This window comes from Canis lupus, chromosome 32 (genome assembly GCF_048164855.1).
Source record: "Canis lupus baileyi chromosome 32, mCanLup2.hap1, whole genome shotgun sequence".
In the NCBI taxonomy this organism is placed as follows: Eukaryota; Metazoa; Chordata; class Mammalia; order Carnivora; family Canidae; genus Canis; species Canis lupus.
Genome location: NC_132869.1, coordinates 4,801,694 through 4,828,018, shown reverse-complemented (window position 1 = coordinate 4,828,018; position 26,325 = coordinate 4,801,694). Strand labels below are relative to the sequence as shown.

At 41.5% G+C, this 26,325-nt stretch overlaps 1 protein-coding gene across 1 annotated transcript in view; it reads left to right on the top strand.

Annotated features, from left to right (window-relative positions):
- The window catches only part of RYR3 (ryanodine receptor 3), a 500,519-nt gene that overhangs the window by 244,775 nt on the left and 229,419 nt on the right, over nt 1-26,325 (top strand). Inside the window, exons 11-16 of the mRNA XM_072808654.1 lie at nt 841-1,014; nt 4,786-4,907; nt 15,348-15,516; nt 16,862-16,997; nt 19,025-19,120; nt 20,871-20,989. Of these exons, the coding sequence (XP_072664755.1) occupies nt 841-1,014; nt 4,786-4,907; nt 15,348-15,516; nt 16,862-16,997; nt 19,025-19,120; nt 20,871-20,989 (816 nt within the window). The remainder of the gene's footprint in view (nt 1-840; nt 1,015-4,785; nt 4,908-15,347; nt 15,517-16,861; nt 16,998-19,024; nt 19,121-20,870; nt 20,990-26,325) is intronic.

Genomic DNA, 26,325 nt, shown 5'->3' with positions numbered 1-26,325 from the left:
AAATTCAAAATGCTGTCTAGCTAATAGCACTTACAAATGAGCAACTTAATGCAAGATGTAGAGAAGAAATGGAAGTGGAGTAAAAAAATTCAGAGGCCCTGATTAATGAGGAGGGGACAGGTTACTGTGCACCCCAGGTTGGCATCCTGACTCACTCTGTGCCAAGCACCTCAGCCTCTCCCCAAGTGGACACCCCACACGCAAAGTAACTCCTTTTTACATCCTGGAGGAAAGGTGTAGCAAAACAGTAGCCATTGAAGAATGAAAACCACTGATTTCAGCACACACCTGAGGAGGCCGTGAAAGAAAGGTACACTGATTACCCCATTACATCTGTGGGACAGTGACCCTTACCTGATCCATGGGTTGGCTTTTTCTGCCGATTCCTGTAAAAGGCATTTATATGATGTTAACAGACACATTTTTAGCCTTGAGTCAGAGAATTTGTATCAGATAAGCTTTAAAATTACAGAAGATACAACTTGAGAAATAAGGTAATTGCCCAGTAAAGTGTTGATTATTATTAAGGGGCCTAAGTGAGGATGAGGAAAATAGAAAATATAATGGATACATATCAGAATTAAAAAGAAATCCTACCAGCTGCCTCCCTTCCCCATGGATTTAAGCAATTATTAAAGTGGCTGAACCTTGGAATCCATTACTTTACAGTTAACAGCAGATAAGGGAAACAAGTCTTTCCGAAATCCTGGTTTGGACGGGCACGTCATGAAGATTTTGGTAATGGGCTCTGTGGCTTACAAATTCTGCATAAGTGATTTGTTGTGTATATTGCATTTCTATTTAATCAGACATGCCTGTGTTTCATTTTCTGTGAAATAGGAAATCAAGGAGAAATTGGATTCCAGTCACAAACGAGATATAGAAGGCATGGGTGTTCCAGAAATCAAGTATGGAGATTCCATCTGCTTTGTCCAGCATATGGCCAGTGGTCTGTGGGTGACCTACAAAGCACAAGATGCCAAGAACCCCCGCCTTGGACCTCTGAAGAGAAAGGTGGGAGTCAGGAAGTGTGCCCAGAACTGTTTTATACTGAACTAGAAGCAACTAGGCAAGAAAAGTGATTATGAGAACCAGGCGAACATGATGTAGATTTACTTCTTACTATTTTTGCTATTCTGTAGAATTACTCTGTGACAGATTGTACTGCCTAATTAGTTGTTTTGACCCAGTATTCAGTACAAAAAAAAAGTTAAATACATGGCAAATCTGTGAGGAGGGGGTAGCGTTCAACACACTTTAAAATGTGAAGTGGCATACCGTTGGATTATTCACACCATTGCCTCTTTATTTAAGTGGATAATCGAGTTACTGTGTGATTTTCATAATATAGAGACTAAATAGAATTGCTACGGAGAAAATGCAGATTGCATGACAAGCCCACAGGAACCAACATGCAGAAAGAGGAGATACCGTGCATTGATGCTGTATCTACAGAGAGTATACTCCGAGTTGAGGTCCGTCACTGCAGCGGAGGTGCAGTGAGAAACTGGCTTGGATACACACAATGTCTTTTCACCATAAAGTTGCTGTAATAGAGTTTCTTTTGGCAGGAATCAGAAAATAGATGCCAGGGGCATGGTTTTTCTTGGAAAAACTCTACCAGTACCAGTATGGTAGTCAAGGCAGCCTAGAATGGGGTTCTAGAAGCCATTGTACACTGTAGCTTGGTTTATCAGCCTACTATGAAAGTGATAGAAAGTACTAGCTATTAGTAAGAATGGATGTTGGGAGCAAACAATAAGGCAATGTCTTACTTTTGTATAAAGTAAAACATACCAGGAAAGTATCCAGAAATGGGAAACTAAAATTGTGAAGAGTAGAGAGAAAATAAATAACAAGCTACACTGACTAGATTAGATGAACCCAATCCTTTCCTCTATAGGCAATAATCAAAACTGGATAAAATACCAAACAAACAAAAAACGCATTGAAAACTTCGACAACCAGGGCATCATTGACAAGGTCATTTTAGTGTGTCTCCTCCCATCCAGAGTTAGAGCCAAGATCCACAAATTTCACCTCATTAAATGTCATTATTACCTTCAAAACTATGAAAAACTGTGACACTCTAGATGATATTATTGTACTCTACAGAGGATTTAATTTTCTTTTGATATGCCAGTAGGATAGATGGGTTTTGGGCATCTATCTTCAGGTTGCCCTTATTTCCAGGAGTAGTTCATACTCCTGGAGTAGAGCCCCTTTGGGATTTAATCCCATCTTTGGGATTTAACTGAAAGCCTATTAAATTTTCAAGGGCTGTTTCAACCTGAGGGACCTTAAACCCTAACCTTGGCCTCCCTAGGACTCTCATGCTCTTGACATTGCTGCATTGCTCTCCACCAGAGAAGCATTGTAGGCTTTCTGTTTGCTATCCTGGCTTCACAGCCCACTCGTGGTCAGCTTAAGGGGAAATTGCATAGAATTTCTGGTTCATGTTTCTACAGTTTCCTCTGCTCAAGAACCTAAGCCCCATTAGTCCCGGAAACGCTGGCTGACCTTATCTCTCATCTGTCTCTCCAGCCCAATGAAGCAAACACAAAACTTTATTCCTTGGTGCTGTAACTCAGTAAATATGCTCAGGGGCAAGTGGAGACCAAGTTGTGGCTCACGTAGTACACTCACATTCTAGCTGGGATCTTTACCATTCCTGTCCTGGGAGCCCTGGTTTTTTAAGCCTTCACATGCTTTTGGTTTTGGTGTGTTTGTTTTTTTGGTATTTTATCCAGTTTCGATCATTGTTTATAGATGAAGGGATTGGGTTTATCTAATGTAGTCAGTGTAGCTTGTTATTTATTTTCTCTCTACTCTTCATAATTGTAGTTTCCCATTTCCCTGCCTTTCTCTTCCAGGACCATAGTCTGTATATTCATTTAACAACTGCAATGTACATGTGAATTTGGTAGGTCCTTTTGGAAACCCTAAATGATGTCATGATGTCTGGCCCCTGACAGGGCTGCCCTGCTCTATTTTGTGAGGAGCAGGTTAAGTTTCTTTCTAAAAATAAAAAGGATTTTCAAATCTATATTAAGGATTTTATAAAACAAAACAGGAACCTAGAAAAACCAATGGAAAATAAACACCGTGAAAAACCTAATGGTAGCTCACTTTAAAGGAAGCATCTTCTTTCCCATTCCCATCTTGGGATTCTGCTGTTTTCTCTTAAATTATGGAAATCCTCCAAAAGAAAAAGAAGTGGGCTGCAGTGATCAATAGGGCACATAATAACAGTGTTCTAACAGCTGCATTCCCCCCATTTGTCATTACTTCGTGTTTGGCTGACCAGTTTGAATGTGTTATCTGAACAAGCAAAATCTAAGGATTTTGGTCTTTAGGGACCCAAACACTGGGACTGAGGCCAAAGTAAACCTAGTGGCAATGTTCAGTGCACCGTTGTTAAACAGTTGCTGAGAAGTTCTGACACAATGGTTCTGAAACAGCTGGTGAATCCAATACGAGGAGTGTCCTTGGCTAACACTTAAGCTACAACATGCAGATGGGGTACAAGGCCTTTTGTCAAAACTGAATATAAACTTTTGCAAGCCAGTATTCTACTTCCTTTATGAATTCATTATATTAGGACACAATTTCAGAAGAATAAGTAGTAAGAGATTTTTATGTGGAAAGGAAAAGAAGTTTCTTCGAGCTAAAATCCAGAAAGACCAGAAACCCTTTTTCTAAACATATTTGCTGGAGCTACATGTTTTATGTCATTGATTCCCACCCAACACCCCAGGACCTACAGATGGTCTCTCTTCACTTAACTCACCTCAAGAGAGAATCCTATCAGGAACTTGAATAGGGATTTAACTCTGACTTAAACTAGATTCAAGCCATCCCAGTTAATATCCACATGCACTTGACCCTTTCAAGGGGGAAAAAAAAAAAAAAAAAAAAAACTGACCTCCGTATCCAAAGCAGCTAGCCCTACTGAAAAATTGTATCTTGATGTCACTTTGTGATCAGTATGCATTCTTAGCTTTTAAATGACTGATTTGAGATCAGTAATATACTACCCTTTAATAACACATTCACTGAGGAGCTCCTAGATTCTGGGAAACATGCTACGTAATTTATATGTAAATCATTTAATCCTCCAAACGACCCTACAATTCCATTTGATGGTGAAGGTGAAGCAAAGAGAAGTTAAGAAACTTGCTTGAGATCACACAGCTGGGAAGTCACAGAGTAGGACTAGAACTCACATCAACTACTACCGGTGCCTTCCAAGGCCCTCCTTAGCTTCCATAAGAAGTAAATTACTACACTGAGCTGCTTCCTCAGTTCTACGGTCGACAGTAGCTGTCCTTTAGGAGAGGAATCCAAGCCTGATCCCAGTGGAGGGTTTTTCTTTAACTTGCTTTTTTCCCTCAATTTATCTCTAGAGGTAAAAGGCTCTAAACAAAGTGACTTTTCCCATTTCCAAGGGTAAAGTTTTGCATTCATTTCAAAAGAAAAATCTGTTATATGTTTTTACCTTTTCAAATTGGCCATCTAAGCCTAAGGAATTTACTGTAACTCATACCATGGAGGCACATAAAATTTTACCTTCATCAAAGCACTGTGTCTCAGGAATGATTCGTATGTCAGTAGTAAGGAGTATGGGCGAAATAACTTTGTTAATGTCCCATTTTCAAGCAGACGCAGGGAAACACAGTTGGGGAGAAGGAATACGAGGGATGAGGGAAATACTGCAAGAAATGTTGATTGTCCAGCTATGGAGTAACGTGTAACTGGGCCTGGTGTCCTTTGCTCTGTGGGTAGGTCATTCTCCATCAGGAAGGCCACATGGATGATGGGTTAACACTGCAGAGATGCCAACGTGAGGAGTCCCAGGCTGCTCGGATCATCCGGAACACGACCGCCTTATTCAGCCAGTTTGTAAGGTACAGAGCCTCCTTCCCTTTATCTGTTAGTTTCTACTCTGCAGCCATCCAATACCACCTACCCACCCCCTTTTAATACCGTAAGTTTTCAGGAAATTATGAAAAACCGGCAAAGAGTTTTACCACAGAGAAGCTTGAGACTGAATCTTATTTCTCAGTAAATGACCTCCTACCAGCTTCACCCTTTGCCCAACAAGTGCTGAAGCCCCATTGGGGCTCAGTTTGATGTCATCAAATACCCAAGATCTCCTCCCAAAAATTAAGTGAACAGTGCCTGAAGCACTTTAAGTCCCCTTTGTACTAGTATGTGAAGAGGGGAGAACTGGATCTATACCCTTTGTGCTATTTTGTGCTCTTTAGAAAAGCTTTCTACATCATTCAGAATGGTTGCTATGGTTTTGATCCAAGTGGATTTGTTTTAAAAGCCTTGGGTGACCCACCTATGGCTGGGACTTAAATGGGAAAAGTAACTGAACTGCCTGCTTGGATCATAATCCCCTCAATGCCTAAATAATGCTGCCAAAGCAGAACCCGGTGGATTGTGTTCACCAATTACCATGAGAGATGGATTCTGTTGTAAACAGTGCAGTGTTCCAAGCCATCCTTCTTTTGTAGGAAAATATCTCTAAAGCCAGGGGGCTTAAATTGTGTGTGTGAATTTGCATGAAATGAGAAACGTTTTTTAGACCTTTACTTTTCCTGTTGGAATACTGTGATCTAAGCAATGTGTTAGCTAGGGTATAGGCTAAGTTGCTGTTGCAGTTCCAGATACATTTATTTCTCTTCTTAGTAAAAGTATAGGGTAGGCAAGGTCAGGCTGCTGAGGCTCAGGTTCCTTCTATCTTGCTGCTCTGAGATCTACAGTTTCTTAAAGGGTGTCTGTTGGCCATCACAGCAGCATCACCTGGGAACCTGTTAAAAATGCACATCCTCAGGCTTCACCTCAGACCTAATCAGACATCTGGGAAGTAAGACTGCAGGAAATTGTGTTTTGATAGGTGCTCCAGTTGATACTGAAGCATGTGAAAATTGACAAACCATTGTCCTGGAATAGAGGTCTTACCTTGGGCCATATGTTAGACTCATATGGAGAGCTTTCAACACCCTGATGCCTAAATGGCATCTCATACCAATTGCATTAGAATTTCTGTGGTTGAGGAGGTGCCTGGGTGGCTCAGTTGATTAAGCATCCACTCTTGATTTCAGCTCAGGTCATGATCCTCAGGGTTGTGAGACTGGAGCTCAATGTGGAGTCTGCTTGAGATTCTTTCCCTCTGCACTCCCACCCCTGCTGTCACTCATACGTGCTCTCTCTCTCTCTCTCTTTCAAATAAATAAACCTTAAAAAAAGCTTTAAAAAAGAGATCTCTAGAATCCCTGTGGTAGGATTCAAACATCAGGTTTTAATTAAACCTCCCCAGGGGATTCTAATATTCAACTCACTGACACCACTGTATGTTTTCTTCATCTATATAATCAAAAGTAGCTTGTACTAGCACCATTTCTCAGGTCTTTACTGGAGAAACAAACAAAAAAATGGTGGGTAGGGGGCTGGGTTGATACAGGGAAGAAATAGGAAGTGATAGAAGGTAAGCAATTTTTTTTTTAAAGATATGACCTAGAAGTAGGTCACATGTTCTTGTACTCTATTAGCTACAACCAATCACATGACTACACCTAGCTGCAGAGATTGAGAGCTATAACCTCTGATTGGTATGCTGTGTTCCCAGTACCACTGAGGGCGTCCCATTACCAAAACAGAGAAAAGAGAAAGGAAAGTAGACAATGAGGTGTTACTACCACAGAATGGAACCAAGGCCTGTGAGTCAGCCATTCCACTGGCTTCCTGTGATCCCTAAACAAAGTACTTCCTCCTTTCTATGTCACATGATGTCCAGACCTGCTCCCCTTCTTCAGAGAAAGCATATTAGAATAAATAGCTTCGTATATGAAGAAAAGATAGCTATGTGCAAACATGAATTTTTCATGAAGTCTGGACTATTGCCAGAACCATTACCCTAGAGGTTGGATAGCTTTATTTATTTGCCTCTCAGTTCTCTAAAACCTTGCCCATGTGTCTTACTTAAAAGTCAGTGGTCCCTGCTTCATACATATACAAAAATTAATTCAAAGTGGATCAAAGACCTCATTGTAAGGCCTAAAACTTTAAAAACCAGGAGAAGGAAACATAGGCTTATATTTTTATGATGTTGGCTTAGGCAATGGTCTCTTCAATATGACACCAAAAACAGAAGCAACAAAAAGCATATAAACTGGACTTGATCGGGCAGCCTGGGTGGCTCAGCATTTTAGCGCCACCTTCAGCCCAGAGCGTGATCTTGGAGACCCGGGATCAAGTGCCATGTCAGGCTCCCTGCATGGAGCCTGCTTCTACCTCTGCCTGTGTCTCTGCCTCTCTGTGTCTCTCATGAAAAAATAAATAAAATATTTTAATAAACAAACTGGACTAGATAAAAATTAAAAACTTTTTTTTACCACAAAGGCACCATCAAGAAATTTAAAAAAAAAAAAACTACATAATGGGAAAGAATATTTCAGGTCATATATCTGATAAGGGACTTGTATCTAGAATAAAGAGTTCTTACAACTCAACCTTAAAAAGACATATGGACCAATTTACAAAATGGGCAAAGATCTGAATAGACATTTCTCCAAATATACTCAAATAGCCAATAAGCATATGAAAAGATGGTCAATGCCATTAGCCATGAGGAAAATGCAAATCTAAACTACAGTGAGGGAACACTGTACTCCCACTAGGATGGCTATAATTAAAAAGACTTAAGAAGTGTGAGACAGGATGTGAAGAAATTGGAACCCTCATACACTGTTGGTGGGAATGTAAAATGTTGCGGCCATTTTGGAATACCACCTGGAAATTCCTCAAAAAGTCAAACATAGTGTTACCATATGACCCAACAGTTTCACTCCTAGGTTATATACCTAAAAGATATGAATCAGGTCTATTCAAAAACTTGTGTACAAATGTTCAAAATGGCATTCTTCATAATAGCCAAAATGTGGTAACAACCCGAATGACCAGCTGATGATTACTAAAATGTGCCATATTCATACAATGGAGTATTACTTGTCCATAAAAAGGAATGAAATACTGATATGTGCTGTTTATGGTATGATTCTACTTATATTAAATATCCAGAATAAGTTGTTCTATAGAGACAATATGTAGATCAGTGGTTGCCTAGAGCTACAGTGGTTGTAGTGGGCAGGGGGAGTGACTGCTAATGGGTATGCGATTTTGATGGAAGCTGATGAAAAAGTTCTAAAATTAATTGAGGCGATGGTTACAAAACTATGAATATACTCAAAACCATTAAGCCACTGAATCGTACCCTTTAAATAGATGATTGTGTAATATGTGAATTATATTTTAATAAAGCTATTACTTTAGAAAGTCAGTGGGAGTTACGTACCTGACAGTAGGAAAATCATTTTTAAACAGCTTTATTGGGTTATAATTTACATATTGTAGAATTCTTCCTTTTTAAGTGTGGAACTCAGTGAATTTTAATAAGTTTACCGAGCTGTGCAACCATCACCATAATTCACTTTTAAAACATTTCTATCACCCAAAAAGATTCCTTATGCCTATGGCAGTATATATTAGTTTCCACCCCCAGCCTTAGGCAACCAATCATCTGGCTTTGGTCCCAATTTAATACATTTATAAGTTAATTTATACAATATATTGCCTTTCGATCCTGTCCTTTTCCCTTTGCATAACATTTTTGAGGTTCATCCCCCATGTAATGGGGTTCTGTTCCTTTATATTGCAGAAGAGTGTGTGTATGAATATCTCATGTACACATACACAGATGTATATATATATAATTGTATATATGTGTGTGTGTGCACATGTGCTTATAGAGAGAGATCTGTCTAGAGAGAGAGATAAGTATAGATACAACTCACATTCTGTTTGTCAGTAGAGGAACCACGGGCTTTTTCTATTTTTGCTTTTTATCAGTATTGGTTCCATAATATTTGTGTAAAAATCTCTGGATATGTATTTTTCAATTTGTCTTGGATAAATACCAGAAAGTGGGATTGCAAAGTCATACGTAATTTGTTTAACATTTTTATATTTTTATGATAAAATATACAAAGCATAGCATTTACCATTTTAACCATTTTTAAGTGTACTATTTAATGATGTTAACTAAATTCAGATTTACCACTGCCCATCTCCAGAAATTTTACATCTTTTCAAACAGAAATTCCATACCCATTAACCAATAACTCCTCATTCTTCTCCACCTCCACCCCAGCCCCTGATAAATATTATTCAACCTTTCTATGAATTTGACTAATTTAACTGGAATCATATAAAATTTGTCTTTTTGCGCCTTGCTTAGTTCACTTAACAAGGTCTTCAAGGCTCACTTATATTGTAGCATGTGTCATAATTTCATTTCTTTCTAAGGTTGAGTAACCTTACAGTGTATATAAGTACCACATTTTGTTTATCCACTCATCCACCACTGGACATTTAGGTATGCTTAATTTTTTAAGAAACTGAAAACCTGCTTTCCAAAGAAGATATGCCATTTTGCATTCCACTCAGAAATACATAAAGTTCTAATTTCTCCACATCCCTATTGTCTGACTTTTGATTGTAGACACACTAGTGGTTATGAAGTGGTATGCTGTTATGGTTTGAATTTGCATTTCCAAAATGACTAATGATTTTGAACATCTTTTCATGTGCTTATTAGCTATTCATATATCTTCTTTAGTCAAATGTAATCAAGGCTTTTGCCTGGTTGGGTTTTTTTTGTTGTTTTTTTTTTTTAGTTGGATGGTTTGTCTTCACACTGAAGTTTAACAGTTCTTTGTATCTTCCGGTTGCAAGTTTTTTATTGATTTGCAGATATTTTCTCTAAGTTCATGGCTCTTCTCATTTCCTTAATGATGTATTTTGAAGCACAGAAGTTTTCATTTTGGTGAAGTCTAATTTAATATAACTTTTGTTTCTGGATTGTGCCTTCGAGTGTCCTAGGAACTCTTGCCCAACACAGAGTCACCCAGACTTTCTCCTGTGTTTCTTCTGAAAGTTGTAGAATTCAAACTCTTGCATTGGGTCTGTGATCCATGTTGAATCAATTTTTGGATATGGTCTAATAATTGAAATTTTTTTTAATGGATCATATAGATACCTCACTGTTCCAGCACGATTTGTGGGAAGGCTGTCCTTTTCCCCATCACATTGCCCTGACACCTCTGTCAAAAGTCAAGTGACCATAAATTTAAGGGTTTATTTCTGGACCCTCAATTCTATTCCACCAGCTTATCTACCTGTCATTATACCAAACAACACTGTCCTGATGAACATAACTTTGTAAGTATTGTTATCAGATAGAGTGAATCCTCTAGTTTTGTACTTTTTCTCAATTATTTTGGCTTTTCTAGGTCCTTTGAATTCCCATATAAATTTTAGGGTGAATTTGTCAATTTTTGCAAAACAGCCTGCCAGGATATTGATAGAGAATGCATGAACCTTTAGATCAATTTGGGGGGAGAACTTTTATCTTATTATACTGAAACTTCTAATTCATGAATATGTAATATCTCTGCATTTATTTACTCTTTTTGAATTCCTTTCAGCAAGATATTACAGTTTCAGGGTTTAAGTCTTAGGCTTCTTCTGTAAAATCGATTCCTAAGTATTTTTGATGCCACTACAAATGGAATTGTTTTCTTAATTTCTTTTCAGATTGTTCACTGCATACATAATGCTGAAGGAATAGAAATTGAGCTTTTTAAATATCAATCATTTATCCTGTGATTTAACCAAAAATTTTTATTCTAGTGGATTGTTGTTGTTATTGTTTTTTTTTTGTTTTTTTGGTTTTTTTTTTGTTTTTTTGTTTTTTTGTTTTTTTTTTGGTGTAGATTCTTTATGTACATACAGGATCATATCATCTGTGAATAAACAAAGTTTTTTTTTTTTTTACCTTTCCTATATGGATGCCTTTTCTTCTCTGCCCCCCTCAGTGATTTCAGTGGCTAGAACATCCACTATAATGAGAAATCAAAGTGGAAAGAACAGACACCCTTGTCTTGTTCCTGATCTTAGTGGGAAAATATTCCTTCTTGGGTTATAAAAATGATGTTCACTCTAGGGTTTTTATAGTTGCCCTTTATTGGGTTGAGTAAGAGGTTTCTTTTATCTTGAATGTGTTAGATTTTGGCAAATTCTTTTTCTTTGTCTTTTGAGATCATCATATGATTTTGCCCTTTATTGACATAGTTACATTAGAAGACATTACATTAACTGAGAAATAGGGTGTTTAATCTCTCACCATTCGGTTGAATTACCTGTTTCTTCTTCAGTTCTCTCAACTTTTGTTTCATTTATTTTTGGTGTCTGTTGTTGGGTGGCTATATGTTCCTAATAAATCTATCTTCCTGATAAACCGACTATTTTATAATTAGAAAATGTTTCCCTTTTTTCCCTATGAACATTTTTTTATCTTCAAGTCTATTTTGTAGAGCCACTCCAGAGGTCTCACATGGCAGATTATGGTTACTGTTGGCATGGTATAAGTTCTTCACTCCTTTTATTTACAACCTGTTTGTGTCCTTGGATCTATACACTGTTTCCTATAGAGAGCATACATTGAATCTTTTATTCTAAAGAAGATTCTGATAGTCTCCTCCTTTTATTGGTGCATGTAATCCATTTATGGATAATGTAATTATTGTTGGATTTATGTCTGCCATGTTGCTATCTGATTTTTATATATCTCATGTTCTTTTTGTTTCTTCCTCTTTTATTGCCTTGTTTCTTGTTAGATATTTTCTAGTCTACCATTTTAATTCCTTTGCTGAGATATTTGGTTGTTTTTTTTTTTTTCACTACTTTTTTGAGTTATATTCTTAGTGGTTGCTCTGGGAAACTCGGTATGTATTTAACTTGTGACTCTACCTCAAATTAATACTAACTTAACAAGTAAAGCAATTTTGCTCCGATATTCTATTCTCACCTTCCTCCTTCTGATAATATTGCCATGCATATTATATCCTCCTTTGTTAAAATCCCGGCAATACAGTTTTATAATTATTTTCTTTTTCCATTTGGGTTTTTAAAATATAATCACAAAAGAGAAATGAATATATTTATACCATATTTTATATTTACCTACATAATTACCAGTATTCTTCATTCCTACATGTGGATTCTGGTTATATCTGGCATCATTTTCTGTCAGCCCAAAGGACTTCCCTTAGTATTTCTTGTCAGGCATACCTGCTTGCCTTATAAGTATTTCTTACAAGTGTTTATCCTGGATTTTGCTTTCTGCTTGCACAAAACCTCACATTCAGCCAGAGATGAGTGGATAGTTAGGTTCCTCTCCAGTCCTTCCTGCATGTGTGTGGCCTACCTTATGGTCTGCCCCACCTTATTAAAATTTCTTTGTTCTTTGTTCTAAAGCTGGAGGAAGGCATGAGAACAGCTTTATGCTGAAACACCATGGACTCCTACTGTTTTTACCAAGGCTCATTACAAAAAAATTTTTTGAAAAAAATTATTTCTCAGTTTATTGTATGCCTTTGGTCAGTTTCCAGAGTCCTAAAACAATTGTTCTTGATGGTTTTGCCCAATTCTATCATTATTTTGTGGGAGAGAGGGTTTCCTGAGCTCCTTACTCAGCTGTTCAGGATGTTCCCCCATCAGTGAGGGAGTTCTTGATTCTCCAAGCCACAAGATGTTTTAGAAGAAAGGAGGACTATTGAAAAATAAACCTGTGCAGCATGGATGTGGGCTGCAAAATCCATAGTAGAAGTTTACAAGAGCTGGGAAGTGAAGGCTAAAAGAAAAATAATTTATAAGTAGATTCTCATCTCCTATCTTTCTTGAGGAGCCACAGAACATGCTGTGTACAATGGAAACCAGAAGGAGGGGGTTGGCCTTCTGGGAAAGCAAATTAAAGTTAAATGAATAGGGAAGGAAAAAGAAAGAACAATGAAGAAGAAAGATTAAAGTTTGCTTGTGCTGTCTCATTGTCCTCTGGTCAGTTGCTGGGAGCTGTCCAATAGGACACATGAATGATGTGGGAGGTGAGGGAGTCTGAGAAATCCTGCTGACGAGTAGATACTCTCCAGCTGTCTTGAGTTTAACCTTAGGACGGAAACAATGCATAAATAATTGTGTTATGGTAATAGTATGGTAAATATTCAGAATCCCCTGAGATCTTACTTGAACTAAATAAAAGAAGTCCTTGCAAAGATCTGAGAACATAGTGGGGCAGTGGCTGAAGGTAGGGAATGAGAAAAGGCTGAGATGAGCTGGGTACCGTTGTAGTTAGTTTTGAATCGAGACGCCATCCTGTTCCTATCTTGGGTACATCTGGGTCTCTTCCTCAAGGTTTTAGGGAGACTGAGAGCATCATCAAGCCATTCAGAGGTCATGTCTATTTCTCCACTGTCCCCATTGCCAGGCCGGTGGGCAGAATGTGTTCTGTTTGAGGAAAGGAAGGATCTGCCTTAGTCCAGTGGAAAACTCTTATATTGAGGTGTCTTGAAGGAACAAGATGAAGCAATCTAACCCTGAGAACCCACAGAACAAAATGAGACCTAGAAGGGCCCTGGCCATAATATACTGTACCTTTCCTATTTCCTAGGTGGAAAATTAAGCACATGTGGCTTAGAGGTACTCCATTGCAATTCATGGCAATGATTATAACTTGAATTTGCAACCTCCTGCGTGGTTGCCCTTTCAAACTACAAAAATGCTAACAAACCTCTTTTATCTTTTCATCTTTTTTTTTTTTTTTTTAAATCACACAAACACTCTTAACTGGTGTCATTGTTTCTAAAAAACTCAAAATGTTAAAAGTTGAGGCAGAGGGGACTCTAATTAGATCAGACTTAGGGAAACTGTATTCATTTTTTTTTTTTTTTTCACTTGAATCTAGAATCAGGAAGTCATTCTTGCCTGGGTTTTGTATTTCCAAACCTTCCCCTCATGTTCTCACAGCATTCTCTTTCCCAGTCTTTGTATCCTATAATATCTTGGATAGTCATTGGTGAGCATTTCTGGAGCATGGACCAGAACATTTCCTCCGTAGGCCAGAGCACATACTGGTGGGAAGGAGCTCCTTGCCTGGAGTCCACTGGTGTTCTGTCCTCATTGCATGGACTTGGCATTCTTGCAGACAAAATTGGAATTGTTACTTCATAACATGAGTGTTCTTAAGGCTTGTTAAGCCTTTGCTTTAGGCCTAGATAAGTCTTTTCTTAGCATGTATCCAGGTTAATATATAACCAAATACACTATAAACACAGAGGAGAATTCCTTAGAAATTGACCCAAGGAAAAACCCTCACATTATTTATACATTCAACCAATTCTTAGCCCCCTGGGCCAGTGATGCAGATTCACAGGGGCTGGGTCCATTTACCCCTTTCCTCCTCTTAGTTTTTGCTCCCCAGAAGGCTCACCAGCATACTCATCAAGGGGATGGGAAAATGAAGGCTCGTTTTGCCATCTGTGGAGGTTTGTGATGTCTCTGTATTGATAGGATTTAATTACAAGACTTTTTGAAAAATTAGTCAGAGGAACAGAAACACACATTGAGGATAGAAGGACCACAACATAGAGAGCAAGAGAGATAGAGGGGGATATGAAAACAGAGAGGAAGAGAAATGGGGAAGATTGCTGAGACAGAGGAGGAAGGGCACACAGGAAGTCAGGAGGAGACATTCCTCTTCCCAGCGGAAGAGGGAGCTGGGGTGTACACGCACACACAGAAAACCTTTAAGAGAAAAACACATGCAAAGGCATGAAAAACATGGGAGATAAAGGAAGAGAGAAAATGGAAATACAGGGGGAGGGAGAGACCCTGGGCTAGAAACCCATCCAACCTTATGTTTAACCTGTTCCAAGAGGCACCTGTGAAAGTTTGAAAGAATATGAGTTAGTTAATTTTTTTTAAGATTTTATTTATTTATTCATGAGAGACACAGAGAAAGAGAGGCAGAGACACAGGCAGAGGGAGAAGCAGGCTCCCTGCGGGGAGCCCAATGTGGGACTTGATCCCAGGACCCCAGGGTCATGCCTTGAGCCGAAGGTAGATGCTCCCCCACTGAGCCACCCAAGTGTCTCATGTTAATAAGTTTATTATTTTAAAAAATGCTCTTATTTAAAAATGAAAAAGTACGGCAGACAGCAGGGGTCATTTCTCTTTGTGAAATGTCTTTAAAATCGAATCCAACATTTCTTTCTGTGGCTCTGTTGGCTGGCAGACATCAGTGTATGGTCAGTCACTCAACGGGTGCTGAGGGAAGCAGTGACTGTGCCCGGTGGGGGGGCAGGTAGGAACCCGGATCTGGTGGGTGCTTGTCGGGGTCCCTGCCAAAGGCCCAGGTCTGATCCGTGTCTGTCTTGTGTTTTCAGTGGAAACAATCGCACAGCTGCCCCCATCGCTCTGCCCATAGAAGAGGTCCTGCAGACCTTACAGGACTTGATTGCCTACTTTCAGCCCCCAGAGGAGGAGATGCAGCATGAAGACAAGCAGAACAAGCTCCGCTCACTCAAGAACAGACAGAACCTTTTTAAGGAAGAAGTAAGTCTAAAATATCAAAAATTGAGATTCTCTCTGTGAGAGGATCAATAGATAAATTCCCAGAGCTAAAATATCCCTATGATTACAAATCAGCTTTGTCTCCTGCATGTGCATATTTACAAAAGAACAAGGAAGAAAGGAAGCTGGGAAGGAAAGGATTATTTGGAAGCTGACCATCCTTGTCCAGCACATGTGGTCACACTACCAGGATACACTGGCACTCGAACCAAACTGCATTTGAAAGCATCACTGCCACGGTGCACCTGTAGGTCCCAAATCTATTCTCAGTAAATCTCAACAATTAAAGCATGGCTTTGGCTGTGATTCCCAAATTTTACAAGATGTTAGAACTACCTAGGAAACCTGTTTGAAAAATATAAATGCTCAGGTTCTACCATATCAGAAATCACTAAAGACCTTAGTTTTGAAAGATAACAAATAAAGCCAGGTCTTGCTTAAAACCTGAGTGTCTGCGGCACTAGAGGTGAAATCTGAATGCAAGGAAGAACTAACCTGGGACTCTGGAGGCCTGGGCTTAAGTTCTGGCTCTATCTCTGGCTCGGTGTGATCTTAGAAACGTCACATGCCTTCTTTGAACTCAGACATGGTGATTTGGCAGTAACAGGCCATGGGCACAGTCCTGCAGTGTCCCCATTCCTGGGACAGGGCTTGTCCCATGGGCGTTTCCCAAGTTAGTGGCATGTAGACCTGTCCCTGCTCTGTCTCCTGACCATGCAGACTGACCCTGGGGACATTATGCCTGGAAGGCTACTGAAACTACATCCCCTTAAGAACAGCTAGACACAGATGTTTTCTCTGGGAGGCATAGTATTGTAATTTAGAAGAAAAGCAGTTAAGACCCACTTTGGTTTTATTGCCTTTAAATCCTACCCTTTTGACAGGGGAGAGGGAGGGCACAGGCATGGTTGTCTTGTGCATCCGAATGAAATGTCTTGAACTAACTTGAGATTTAACAGTAAAATAGGGACTGCATCAAGGGCAGTTTCTGGGTGAGTCAGAATCCTGTCACACCAGACACAGAGGAAGCTTTTGTGAGACTCATTCATGCTCCCTCTTCCGATAACGTCCTTCGAGTGAGTCAGACACATGGGGGCATACCCACTATCCCACCCCGCACTCAGTGGATGCTCCTTAATGTCTCTGGGGCATAAGAATGTATATTTGTTTTGAAGAAGAAAAGCAAAACCCAAACTGGCACTGGGAAGGTCTGTTTGCACATTAGCGTGATCAGCTTTAAAAAGTGACTGACGGAGAGGGGAAAGGATAAAAGGATCCTGCTTTCTTCTTCGGGAGCTCTCACTTTTTCCCCAACTCTCCTTCACAGGGAATGTTGGCCCTTGTGTTAAACTGCATCGATCGCTTGAATATCTATAACAGCGTAGCACACTTTGCGGGGATTGCAAGGGAGGAGAGTGGCACGGCTTGGAAAGAGATCCTGAACCTTCTGTACAAACTGCTGGGTAAGTACACACGCAGCCTCTCCCTAGGAAGATTTCCAAGGGGGTGGGGGTCTCAACAGGATGGCTGATGGTCATCCAGCCTCCCTCCTTGGAGCCTTTTGTTGACCTTTTGGGTCTCACGCAGCCACTTATTCTGTTAGCCAGCAGCTCATTATGCTTTCCACACTTCAGGCAAGAAGGCAGTGGCGAGTGGACGCAGGTGGTGATCCATTTTGCTAAAACTACCCATAAAACCCTCAACAGTCACTTGCTCTCTCTGAGCCTTGTTCCCTCTTCTTTAAAACAAGGGCACAAGACTAGAATGTGTTTGCAGCGCCATCCATGTTTAGACTGGGACACCTGCCCGTGAAGGTGGTCACTGTTTTCAGCTCTGCAACTTTTACTGACCACTTATTGGGTGGTCGTGATTCCTACTGGAGTGGCCTGCTCATTATTTCATTTTGGTGGGGGGTGGGGAGATAAAGGCAGGGAGTCAGGAAGGTCCGGCACCCAGCCTTTCTTCTCACAATGCAGAGTGGGGGGTGATGTCTCAGGGCCTGCGGTAACCAGCACCACCACACTGGCCCCCACCACCAAGCTGTGGGAGGAAGGCCTCAGAAGGTGGTGTTGGCCTGTGTGAAAATGTGGCCACTGGTGGTTGCCCAGATGTGTTGATGAAACAGCGTTTTGAGGTTTTGCTCTGAAGTATATGTCCCATTAGAGCAACTCCATAGAAAGTTGAGTGGGCCAGACAGGAGCCAGGGATGGCATATTGGACCCATTCTCGATGTCAGGGGTCATGTGGATTGCACCATTCTGTATGACCTTGTAAAATCCCTTTCAATTCTAATACTTTTTAATGGTAGGACTCAAAGTCAGCAGGAATTTTTACAATAGTTGTCAATAGTTACTGAGCTTTTTGTGCCAAACAGTGGAAAATCTCCTTTTGATCCACAGAAGAACACTTTGAGGTATAGGTGCTGCTACCCATGTAGTCATAAATCAGAAGAAACTGATGCTCAGAAATGTCATAACCTACCTAAGGCCACACATGTAGTAAATGCTGGAACTGTAGTGTAAGGCCCATGGATCCCCTGCACCCTGTGCTTAACCTTTTTGCTGCAGCTGACCTGGAAATTGGATGGAATTCCACCTTCCTCTAAAGTCCTTTTCCTATCCAGATATCTTTCAAGCATCCATAAAACCTATCTTTGAAAACCAGCCGCATGACGAGAAGCTTGGGGCCACTTTACGTGGATTTGTTGCAGAGGCCGGGCCTGTGGAGGAAAGGTTGCTTGTTCGAGCTCGGTGAAAACCTGAGAGCATATTCCATCCCTCCCTTAGCAATGTCGTCTCCCAGTGGGTCTCAAGCAGGAGCAGGCATCAGATTCATCAGGAGGGCTGGTTAAAACAGCAATGCTGGGTCCCATCCCCACAGTTTCTGATTCTGGGACAAGGCCAGAGAATTTGCATTTCTAACAAGCTCTCAGGTGACACATTCCAGTCCTGGAACCACACTTTGGGAACCATTGTCATCTGCTGATATGTTTTAGGTATTTTAGAGGTTCACATTTCCCTATTATCTGCCTGTTACTTGAACCAAACTTTCCAGCTGTTTTCACTGGGATGCATCCCTTAAACCCTGAAAAATAGCAAATCTCTATGTAGGTTTGAGAAAAACAGTGTAAAGAATGGAATTCTTAAACCAGTAGCCAGAGATTTTTTTGCCTATCGCTATGTGAAATAGTTTTGAGTTTGTGTGCCTGTTGTCTCTTTCGCCTACTTCATAGAGGCAGGGCATCTGCTGCCCTGTTACCATCACATAGGCAGCTGTTTGGTACATGGTTTCTTTGGACTACTTGAGTGAATGGTAGATTTTTACTCTTCCAGATTTAGAAATGATGGTATCAAAGCACTTGGAAGGGGAAGGTTGTTACACTCAGTTCCTTTTAGTTGCGAAACAGGCACAGTATGTGACAGCTTCCCAAGGTCTTATGCCCATCCTCATGTCCTGTAACCTACATGTTCAATCATGTCCTTCTTTGCAGCTGCTCTCATTCGTGGAAACAGAAACAACTGCGCCCAGTTCTCTAATAACCTTGATTGGCTCATCAGCAAATTGGACAGACTAGAATCTTCCTCAGGTAAGCATTGACCGGAAACAACTGCAGAAGGTAAAGGGTTTTTTTCTTTCTATTAAAGAAGGGAAGGAGGGAAGAAGGGAGGAAAGAAGTAGTTGAATCTTCGAATAATTCTGTTTTCCATGGAGTTGTAAACAACCCTCAAATAATGACCCCAACAAGAAGAGGTCCTGAATCTTCCTGGCACCGCTATGGCTTTTTTTTTAACAACGCTAACCCAGACTTCGACGATTTCCTTTTCTGTTTTACTTTTCACTTTTGTGTGTTCATCCCCATGCCCTGGGTCCTCTAATTACTTCCCCCCACCCCGGATCCTGGTCTCCTACCTGCTCTCTGTACTCTTTTTCTCTGGGTTTCTAAATTCTCTCTGGACATGCTTCTCCTGACTGTTTTGGTTAGAAGCAGAATGAAGGGTGACCATTGGATAGGAGGATGTGCTGGTCCTCCTGCCCCACCTCAATCACCCTTGACATCATATCTATAACCCTTCTTGATGACTCACAGGGAATTTGAGCCAGACAGTGATTATCACAGGTAAGTGGCTACAGGGAGGCTCAGCAGTTGTCTTCCTCAGAGATGAATGAGCATGACAGATGCGGGCTCCTCTCTGGGATGCTTGAAAGGTTTGATGCTTTTTTCATTGTGTAGAGATGGCTGGAGCTTGGACAGGTGGACCAAAGGAAGGCTCTCTGAAGGACCATCCACCTATACATGTGTCTTCCCAAGCCTCTACTTTCTTCAGGCCTGTGGGCCAGATTACAACTCATAGTAATATATAAAAGCCTCAAGAAACACAGAATCAAGGAGAATTTTCTTGATAAAACCAATAAAGATATTGGCCAACTGCTTCCCTTCTATTTGCATCATAGTATGTTATCCTTTAGGTGCCAGCTACAGGGGCACCAGCTAGTTTTTCTTAAGCCTTCACTTAATACAGAAAACCATGCAGCATGCTGAGAGAAGGGGCAAAGACAGTCTTTATTTAGTGAGTGTATAGTTTGCTTGATACACAAATGCATCTAAAATGGGAATAATTTCTGGGATGGTTCCTAGAAAAATTCTTATTCGAGGAACATTCCAAATATTTTCTAAATTTCTCAAAGGACCGTTAGAATTTGTAGTAAACTGGGCATCTACTTTTTCCTGTATTTTTAAATTAAGTATTGCTTGGCCTGACAAAATTAAGAATTCCATTTTATAGCTGCTTCTCTATACTTTTCTTTTTAATTGAAGTATAACTGACGTACAGTATTGTATTAGTTTCAGGTGTACAACATAGCAAGTCAACAATTCCAGACATTCTTCTGTGCTCATCAAGAGAAGTGTACCTCCCCATCCCCTCAGCCCCCACCAACCTCCCCATCCGTATCCCCCCTCTTTTTTTCTTTGTTTTGTTTCTTCCATTCCACAGAGGAGTGAAATCATATGGTGTTTGTCTTTCTCTGAATTATTTCATTTGCTGTGTATCTATATTTTGACATCAAAAAATCCATGTCTGTCCAGGAAGGCAGGAGGTGTGGTCAGTGCTAATAAAACTCCCCTCTGTGTTACAGACGAGTTAGGCCCAGAGGCTCCTGAAGTCTACCAGAGATGGCTGCAGTCTCTCTTCTGGCCAGAAATATTTAATAGATTCAAAGAATTGATAATATTCTGTCCCGTCAGGATGGTCTTTTCACTCATAACTTAGATTTCTAAATTATGGTCAGTTCTGCAGGTTATTTCATAGCAGGTGATTTTTGTGACACTCATGCAGGTATTTTGGAAGTTTTGCACTGCATCTTGATTGAAAGCCCAGAAGCCTTAAATCTGATAGCAGAGGGCCACATCAAGTCCATCATCTCCCTGTTGGATAAGCATGGGCGGAATCACAAGGTGGGTGTCAGAAGAACCCAAACAGTCATGGGCTTGACCTGGCTTTTCCCTCCCCACTGCTTCATAACCAGTGTGTGTTGCTGAGACCATGTTGACTGGTTGCTTTCTTGGCTTTGATATGAGAGGGTAGAAAAAATCTTTGGGAAACTGAGGCTCTGAAAGACCCTAAGCCAGACTGTCACACTGGGTCTTGTGTGTTTTCTATTTCCTCCAGCTTCCCAACCCAGCTCATTGTCTTCAGCCTTCAGCATGTAGCCGCCAGGAGGGGTCAAGGCCCAGGGAAATGACGGGGGAGTGTGGAGGGTAGTGGGCACTGGGCTGGGGTCTGGCCGAGGCCAATGGCAGGACTGGCCTCCACCCTCGTGTCCAGGAACTCAGTAGTGAACCACTAATATCAAGCAGTATAAAGAAGATACACAAATACCAGATAAAAATAGCATAGAAACCTTGGCAACTGGCCTGTAATTAAATGAAATCAGATTTACCCTGAGAGAAACCAAGTGAAATAAGTGACTCTGCATGAGCAAGCACAAGGCCTGACACTGCCAGTCCTTTTCTTTGACCCCAAACAGCTGTGTGATGTGGGGCCTCAGTTATATTGTCTGCACAATGGAGATCATGCCACTTCATTTACTAAGGCGGAAAGCGCTATCGATTTTTTGAGGCACCTTAGAGTTCTGCATCTCTAATTTTGTGGAATTCTGTGTCTAAGACAGAACAATCTGTGGGGAAAGTCTATTAAAGTACGGTTTTTCCTGACCCTTCAGCATGTGCCTGGCAGATGGGGGGCTACTGCACTGAATGATCAGTGAAAAGGGGGGTACTCTAAGGCTGAGGGGAGTGTGTTTCAAGAGCAGATGAAGTGAGGGGCAGCAGCCGTGCTTGCACAGAGTGGAGAAGAGACCACCTGGTCAATGGCCCTATCATTGGGGGGCACTGCTCATTTGAGACACATCTCGGTGGGTCCAGGAGAACAAGCCTCTGCAGTGTTGCTTAGGTGTGTCTTCCTTAGGAAGCAGAAAAGCCATAGTCCTTAGCATCTGTGAAGCTGCTTGGCAAGGAATGGAAAGAAATATATGCAGGGCCTGTGACTGCTTTCCCAAAGGTGGTGAATCAAAAGGCATGGGGCTCGGCGTCAGGCCAGCATGAGCACCAACATGTTCTCTCCTGTCTGCGAAGATCAATAAGAGTAACTGATAAGCACCCAAGTACCACGGGTCTGAGCCATGAGCTACATGCAGATGTCAGGAGGAGCTCTCTGACCATAGAAAAGCTACTCTTGTCTCATCTCCTGGGTCTGCTTTATTATCATACCACAGATCACGCTGGGTGGGTGACCAGCTTTGTCATGGCTTCTTTCAGCCAGAAGCTGCAAAGCATTTAATGGGTGTCACTCGGTGGCAAGCCGATTGCTGCTCTGCCTCTTCCAGAGCTGGGAAATCTGAGGCTGACTGAGCGAGGGACTTTGTGACAAATCAGTACCTGGTCTGACACGTTACCTGAGTGGACGAGCAGAGCAGTCTTTAGTCTTCTAGAGCCAGGCCCTGTCTGAGAGATTCTGGCAATGTTGTGAAAGTTCAGGAGAGATGTTCTTCATGCATAAATGCCTCCTCAAGGGATGCCTGGATGGCTCAGCAGTGGAGCGTCTGCCTTCAGCTCAGGTTGTGACCCCGGGATCCCGGAATCAAGTCCCGCATCAGGCTCCCTGCAGGAAGCCTGCTTCTCCCTCTGCCTGTGTTTCTGCCTTTCTCTCTGTGTCTTATGAATAAATAAATAAAACCTTTAGAAAAATAAATTTAAAAATAAAAATAAGAGCCTCCTCAAGGATATATCCCTTTTTTGCCTTTTGATAGATTTTTGGATGAAGGTTGTCTTGCCATGAATTCAGGCCTTCCCTTAGAAGTTACCTGAGTGGGTAACTTTTCTTTTCGAAGAGAGATCCGTGTCACCTCATCACCAGGGGCTATTTGTGGTAGCTTTGTAAACAAGGTGAAGGCCAGGCTTCTGTTGTAACGTTTTCTCTTTACGTGGAAAATCCCAGCGTGGTGTTCTGCTATCCTGGCTGCTCCTTTTTGTCAGTCCTGGGTTTTTGAGTGTCTCTGATCTGTTCACTTAGCTTTCCATGAAGACGGTGCCTGAGAATATATAGAATTTTAGTCCCACCAGGCACCTCACGGCTCTTCATACAGTGGCAGCAATAATGATGACAATGACAATAGCTTACATTTATTTTGCATTTGATAGATGCCAGGTACCATCCTTCATGTTGACCTGCATGTTCCTTTGTTCTCTGTATGACCCCTTGAGGTAGCATTGTTACTTCCACCTGACAGGGGCAGAAGCAAATCTGGCACATGAGCCCTGTGACGTGAAGCCATTTGCCAGAGGCCACACAGCTAATTCATGACAGATTAGGACCAGACTTTGGTGGGTCTCCTACTCACCAAAGTTAAATGTTCTTTCCAGTGTTTCTCAGAACTGTGGTTGGTGAATATGTTCTTTGGGATCCACATGTTCTGTGAGAATATTTTTAATTGTGTGTTCTTATTCTTATAGTTCTCTAAATACAGAAGTGTGCCATGAAGAATTCATAATTAGAAGGCATTTTTATACAAGTCAGTGTTTCTGAGACTGGAGTGTGAAGGCCCCTATGGGCCCAATCCAGGGTCTTTGGGGTCGTGACATTTTTCTTCTCAAAAAGTTTGTACATCTCATGGGTTTGAGGAACCCCTTTCTGTATAATTCCAACTCCAATCACAGATTGGGAACAAGGAGTGTATACAGTAGTGGTCATTATTGTGCATTCTCTTCACTAAGATTTTTCCCTTGTTATACGTCTGTCCCTGCCACGGAAAGCACTGCCACTCATCTAAAGCATGATCAAATTAAGGTCAGAAAGGTTGAGGGAGGGACACCTGGGTGGCTTCATGGTTAAGAGTCTGCCTTTGGCTCAGGGCATGACCCCAGGGTCCTGGGATGGAGTTCCCACATCGGACTGCTTCTCCCTCTGTCTAGGTCTCTGCCTCTCTCTGCGTGTCTCTCATGAATAAATAAATAAAATCTTTTTAAAAGGGAAAGAACACAACCTCTGGAGTGAAACGGACAGGAATGGGTACGCCGGCAACATGCCATCCCCTCAGTGTACTCTGCCCCTCAACCTCTTAATGACTTTGTCTTGCCCATTCCTCCCTATCTCCTCACTTCTTAGTTTTTGAGGACCCATCAAAATTCTGTCTGTCCTTCAATACTTTGTTCAAATGCCACTCCTTCCATTAGGCTTTTTCTGATTCCAGTTGAACATGGTCTCCTCATTGCAAATCTTACACACGTAGCACACCATTCCTCAGTGGTTCACATAGATCTCCCTCACAGATTCTGAGTTCCTTCAGGGCAAGGACCAACTCCTATCCCCCACAATGCCAAGCTCATATGTTACACATGGCAGGCATTTCATACAGGGTTGTGGAAGGTGTGATACATGAATAAAAGGAAGGAACCCAGAATCCGTTCCCATCTCACCTTGGCTGGAAGCTCACCCATGTGTACAGGCCTTGTCTTATCCAACAGATGGCTTATTGATGGCAAGAAACACACTATATTAGTAGCATTGATTTTTATTGTTTGGTAAAAAGAACGATTGTTGGACATTGTAAGTTACCTTCTAATTCTCCCACAGAGGAGGCATCTCATAATAAAAATGAAATATGCCCTTTTCACTTGCCCCCAAAACTCTCTTACTTCAGATCTCGTCAATGTTGTCACAGATAAACTTTTTTTATTCTTGTAAGGATTTGGAGCCACCTGTGAGAAAACTATATGGTAAAATAGTAACATCATTGGTCCTGAGAAAGTATAAATCAGAATTGAAGGTTTAGCCTGAGTTGGGGTGAGGATAGAACATAGGTAGGCAAACCATCAACCTCTTCACAATTGCTAAATCATCTCTGAGCTCCCAGGCAGCCAAGGCAATACAGAGGTGTTTCCAGCCACCCAGTGCACATTGACAGCAAGAAAAAAATCTGTTCCTCAGGGGCTCCAAAATCCTCATTTTTCAAAGATGGGACTTGATTCTTTAAAAATCACGAAGTACAGTTAGTGTTTTTACAGCATTTACATACAGTAAGTGAATTTTAGCAGGGAGCTGTTTTTATAGATAAAAAAGCTGAAGGACAAAATGCAATAGCCAGGTGATGTTTCCATGGATATACAATAGGTATTTATTTATTTATTTATTTATTTTTTTTTTTTTTATTTATTTATGATAGGCACACAGTGAGAGAGAGAGGCAGAGACACAGGCAGAGGGAGAAGCAGGCTCCATGCACCGGGAGCCCGACGTGGGATTCGATCCTGGGTCTCCAGGATCGTGCCCTAGGCCAAAGGCAGGCGCCAAACCACTGCGCCACCCAGGGATCCCACAATAGGTATTTATTTTTAAAGGAAAATTCCCACATAAGCCTGTGTTTGGGGTAGAGCCTAGCAGAGACGAAAAAAACTGAGAGGCTCTTGAATGAACTGTGGTGTCAGTAATGAAAATGATCACAACCAGAAGCAAGTGGCCTCCACAAGGTGAACCTAGGAAATCCTGAAGTTGAGCCAGCGTATAAATTAGAGAAGTCTGACTCCTAGACCAACAACCCCAAATTCTCATAGGGAGGATTTATTTTTGCTCACACCACAGCCCCAGACCCATCCGTGGGAGGGCTCCAGTCTACACGGTTGTTCAGGAGATACGGGTTCCTTCCGTGGAGTGGCTCTAGCATCCTCTAGAGCAGAGCTTAGGGGAAGGCAATGTGCTTGCCCACTGTGTTCAAGTGAAAGCCCTCAGCTGGTGAGTCTGGCAGGGGTGGGGTGCAGGGGGCACTCCTAGGTGATGCCAGGGCTTCGGATCACACCTGTAATAAGGAGACCCAGAGCTTTGTAATCTCTCCATGGGGCTCTACGTCCAGCTAGAAAGGGTGTGAGTACAAGAAAGACCAGGCTTAAAAGCTGGATAGGTCATGTCCCCTTACTTTCCAGTGCCCACAACTCAGTCACATGACCCCACATAGCTGCAAAGGAGGCTAGGAAATGTAGTCCCTGTGGGCTCAGGACTAGAAGGAAATGGCACTTGGCAGCTGCAAGCAGGACCTGCTGCAGCTGGCCCCCTGTCCCAGAGGTCGCTAAGGTTCCCCCCACTCCCAGCAGAGGTACAGATGATCTCTAGACTCAATGCTTGTGCATCCCCTGTGGTCGACTCGCCTTGTCTACACTTCCTCCATCTTTAGGGGAACCCATTTAAACTTTACTAGAAAAAGAAGTTTGACCCGATCCCCCCCTTTTACCCTAAGAAATGCC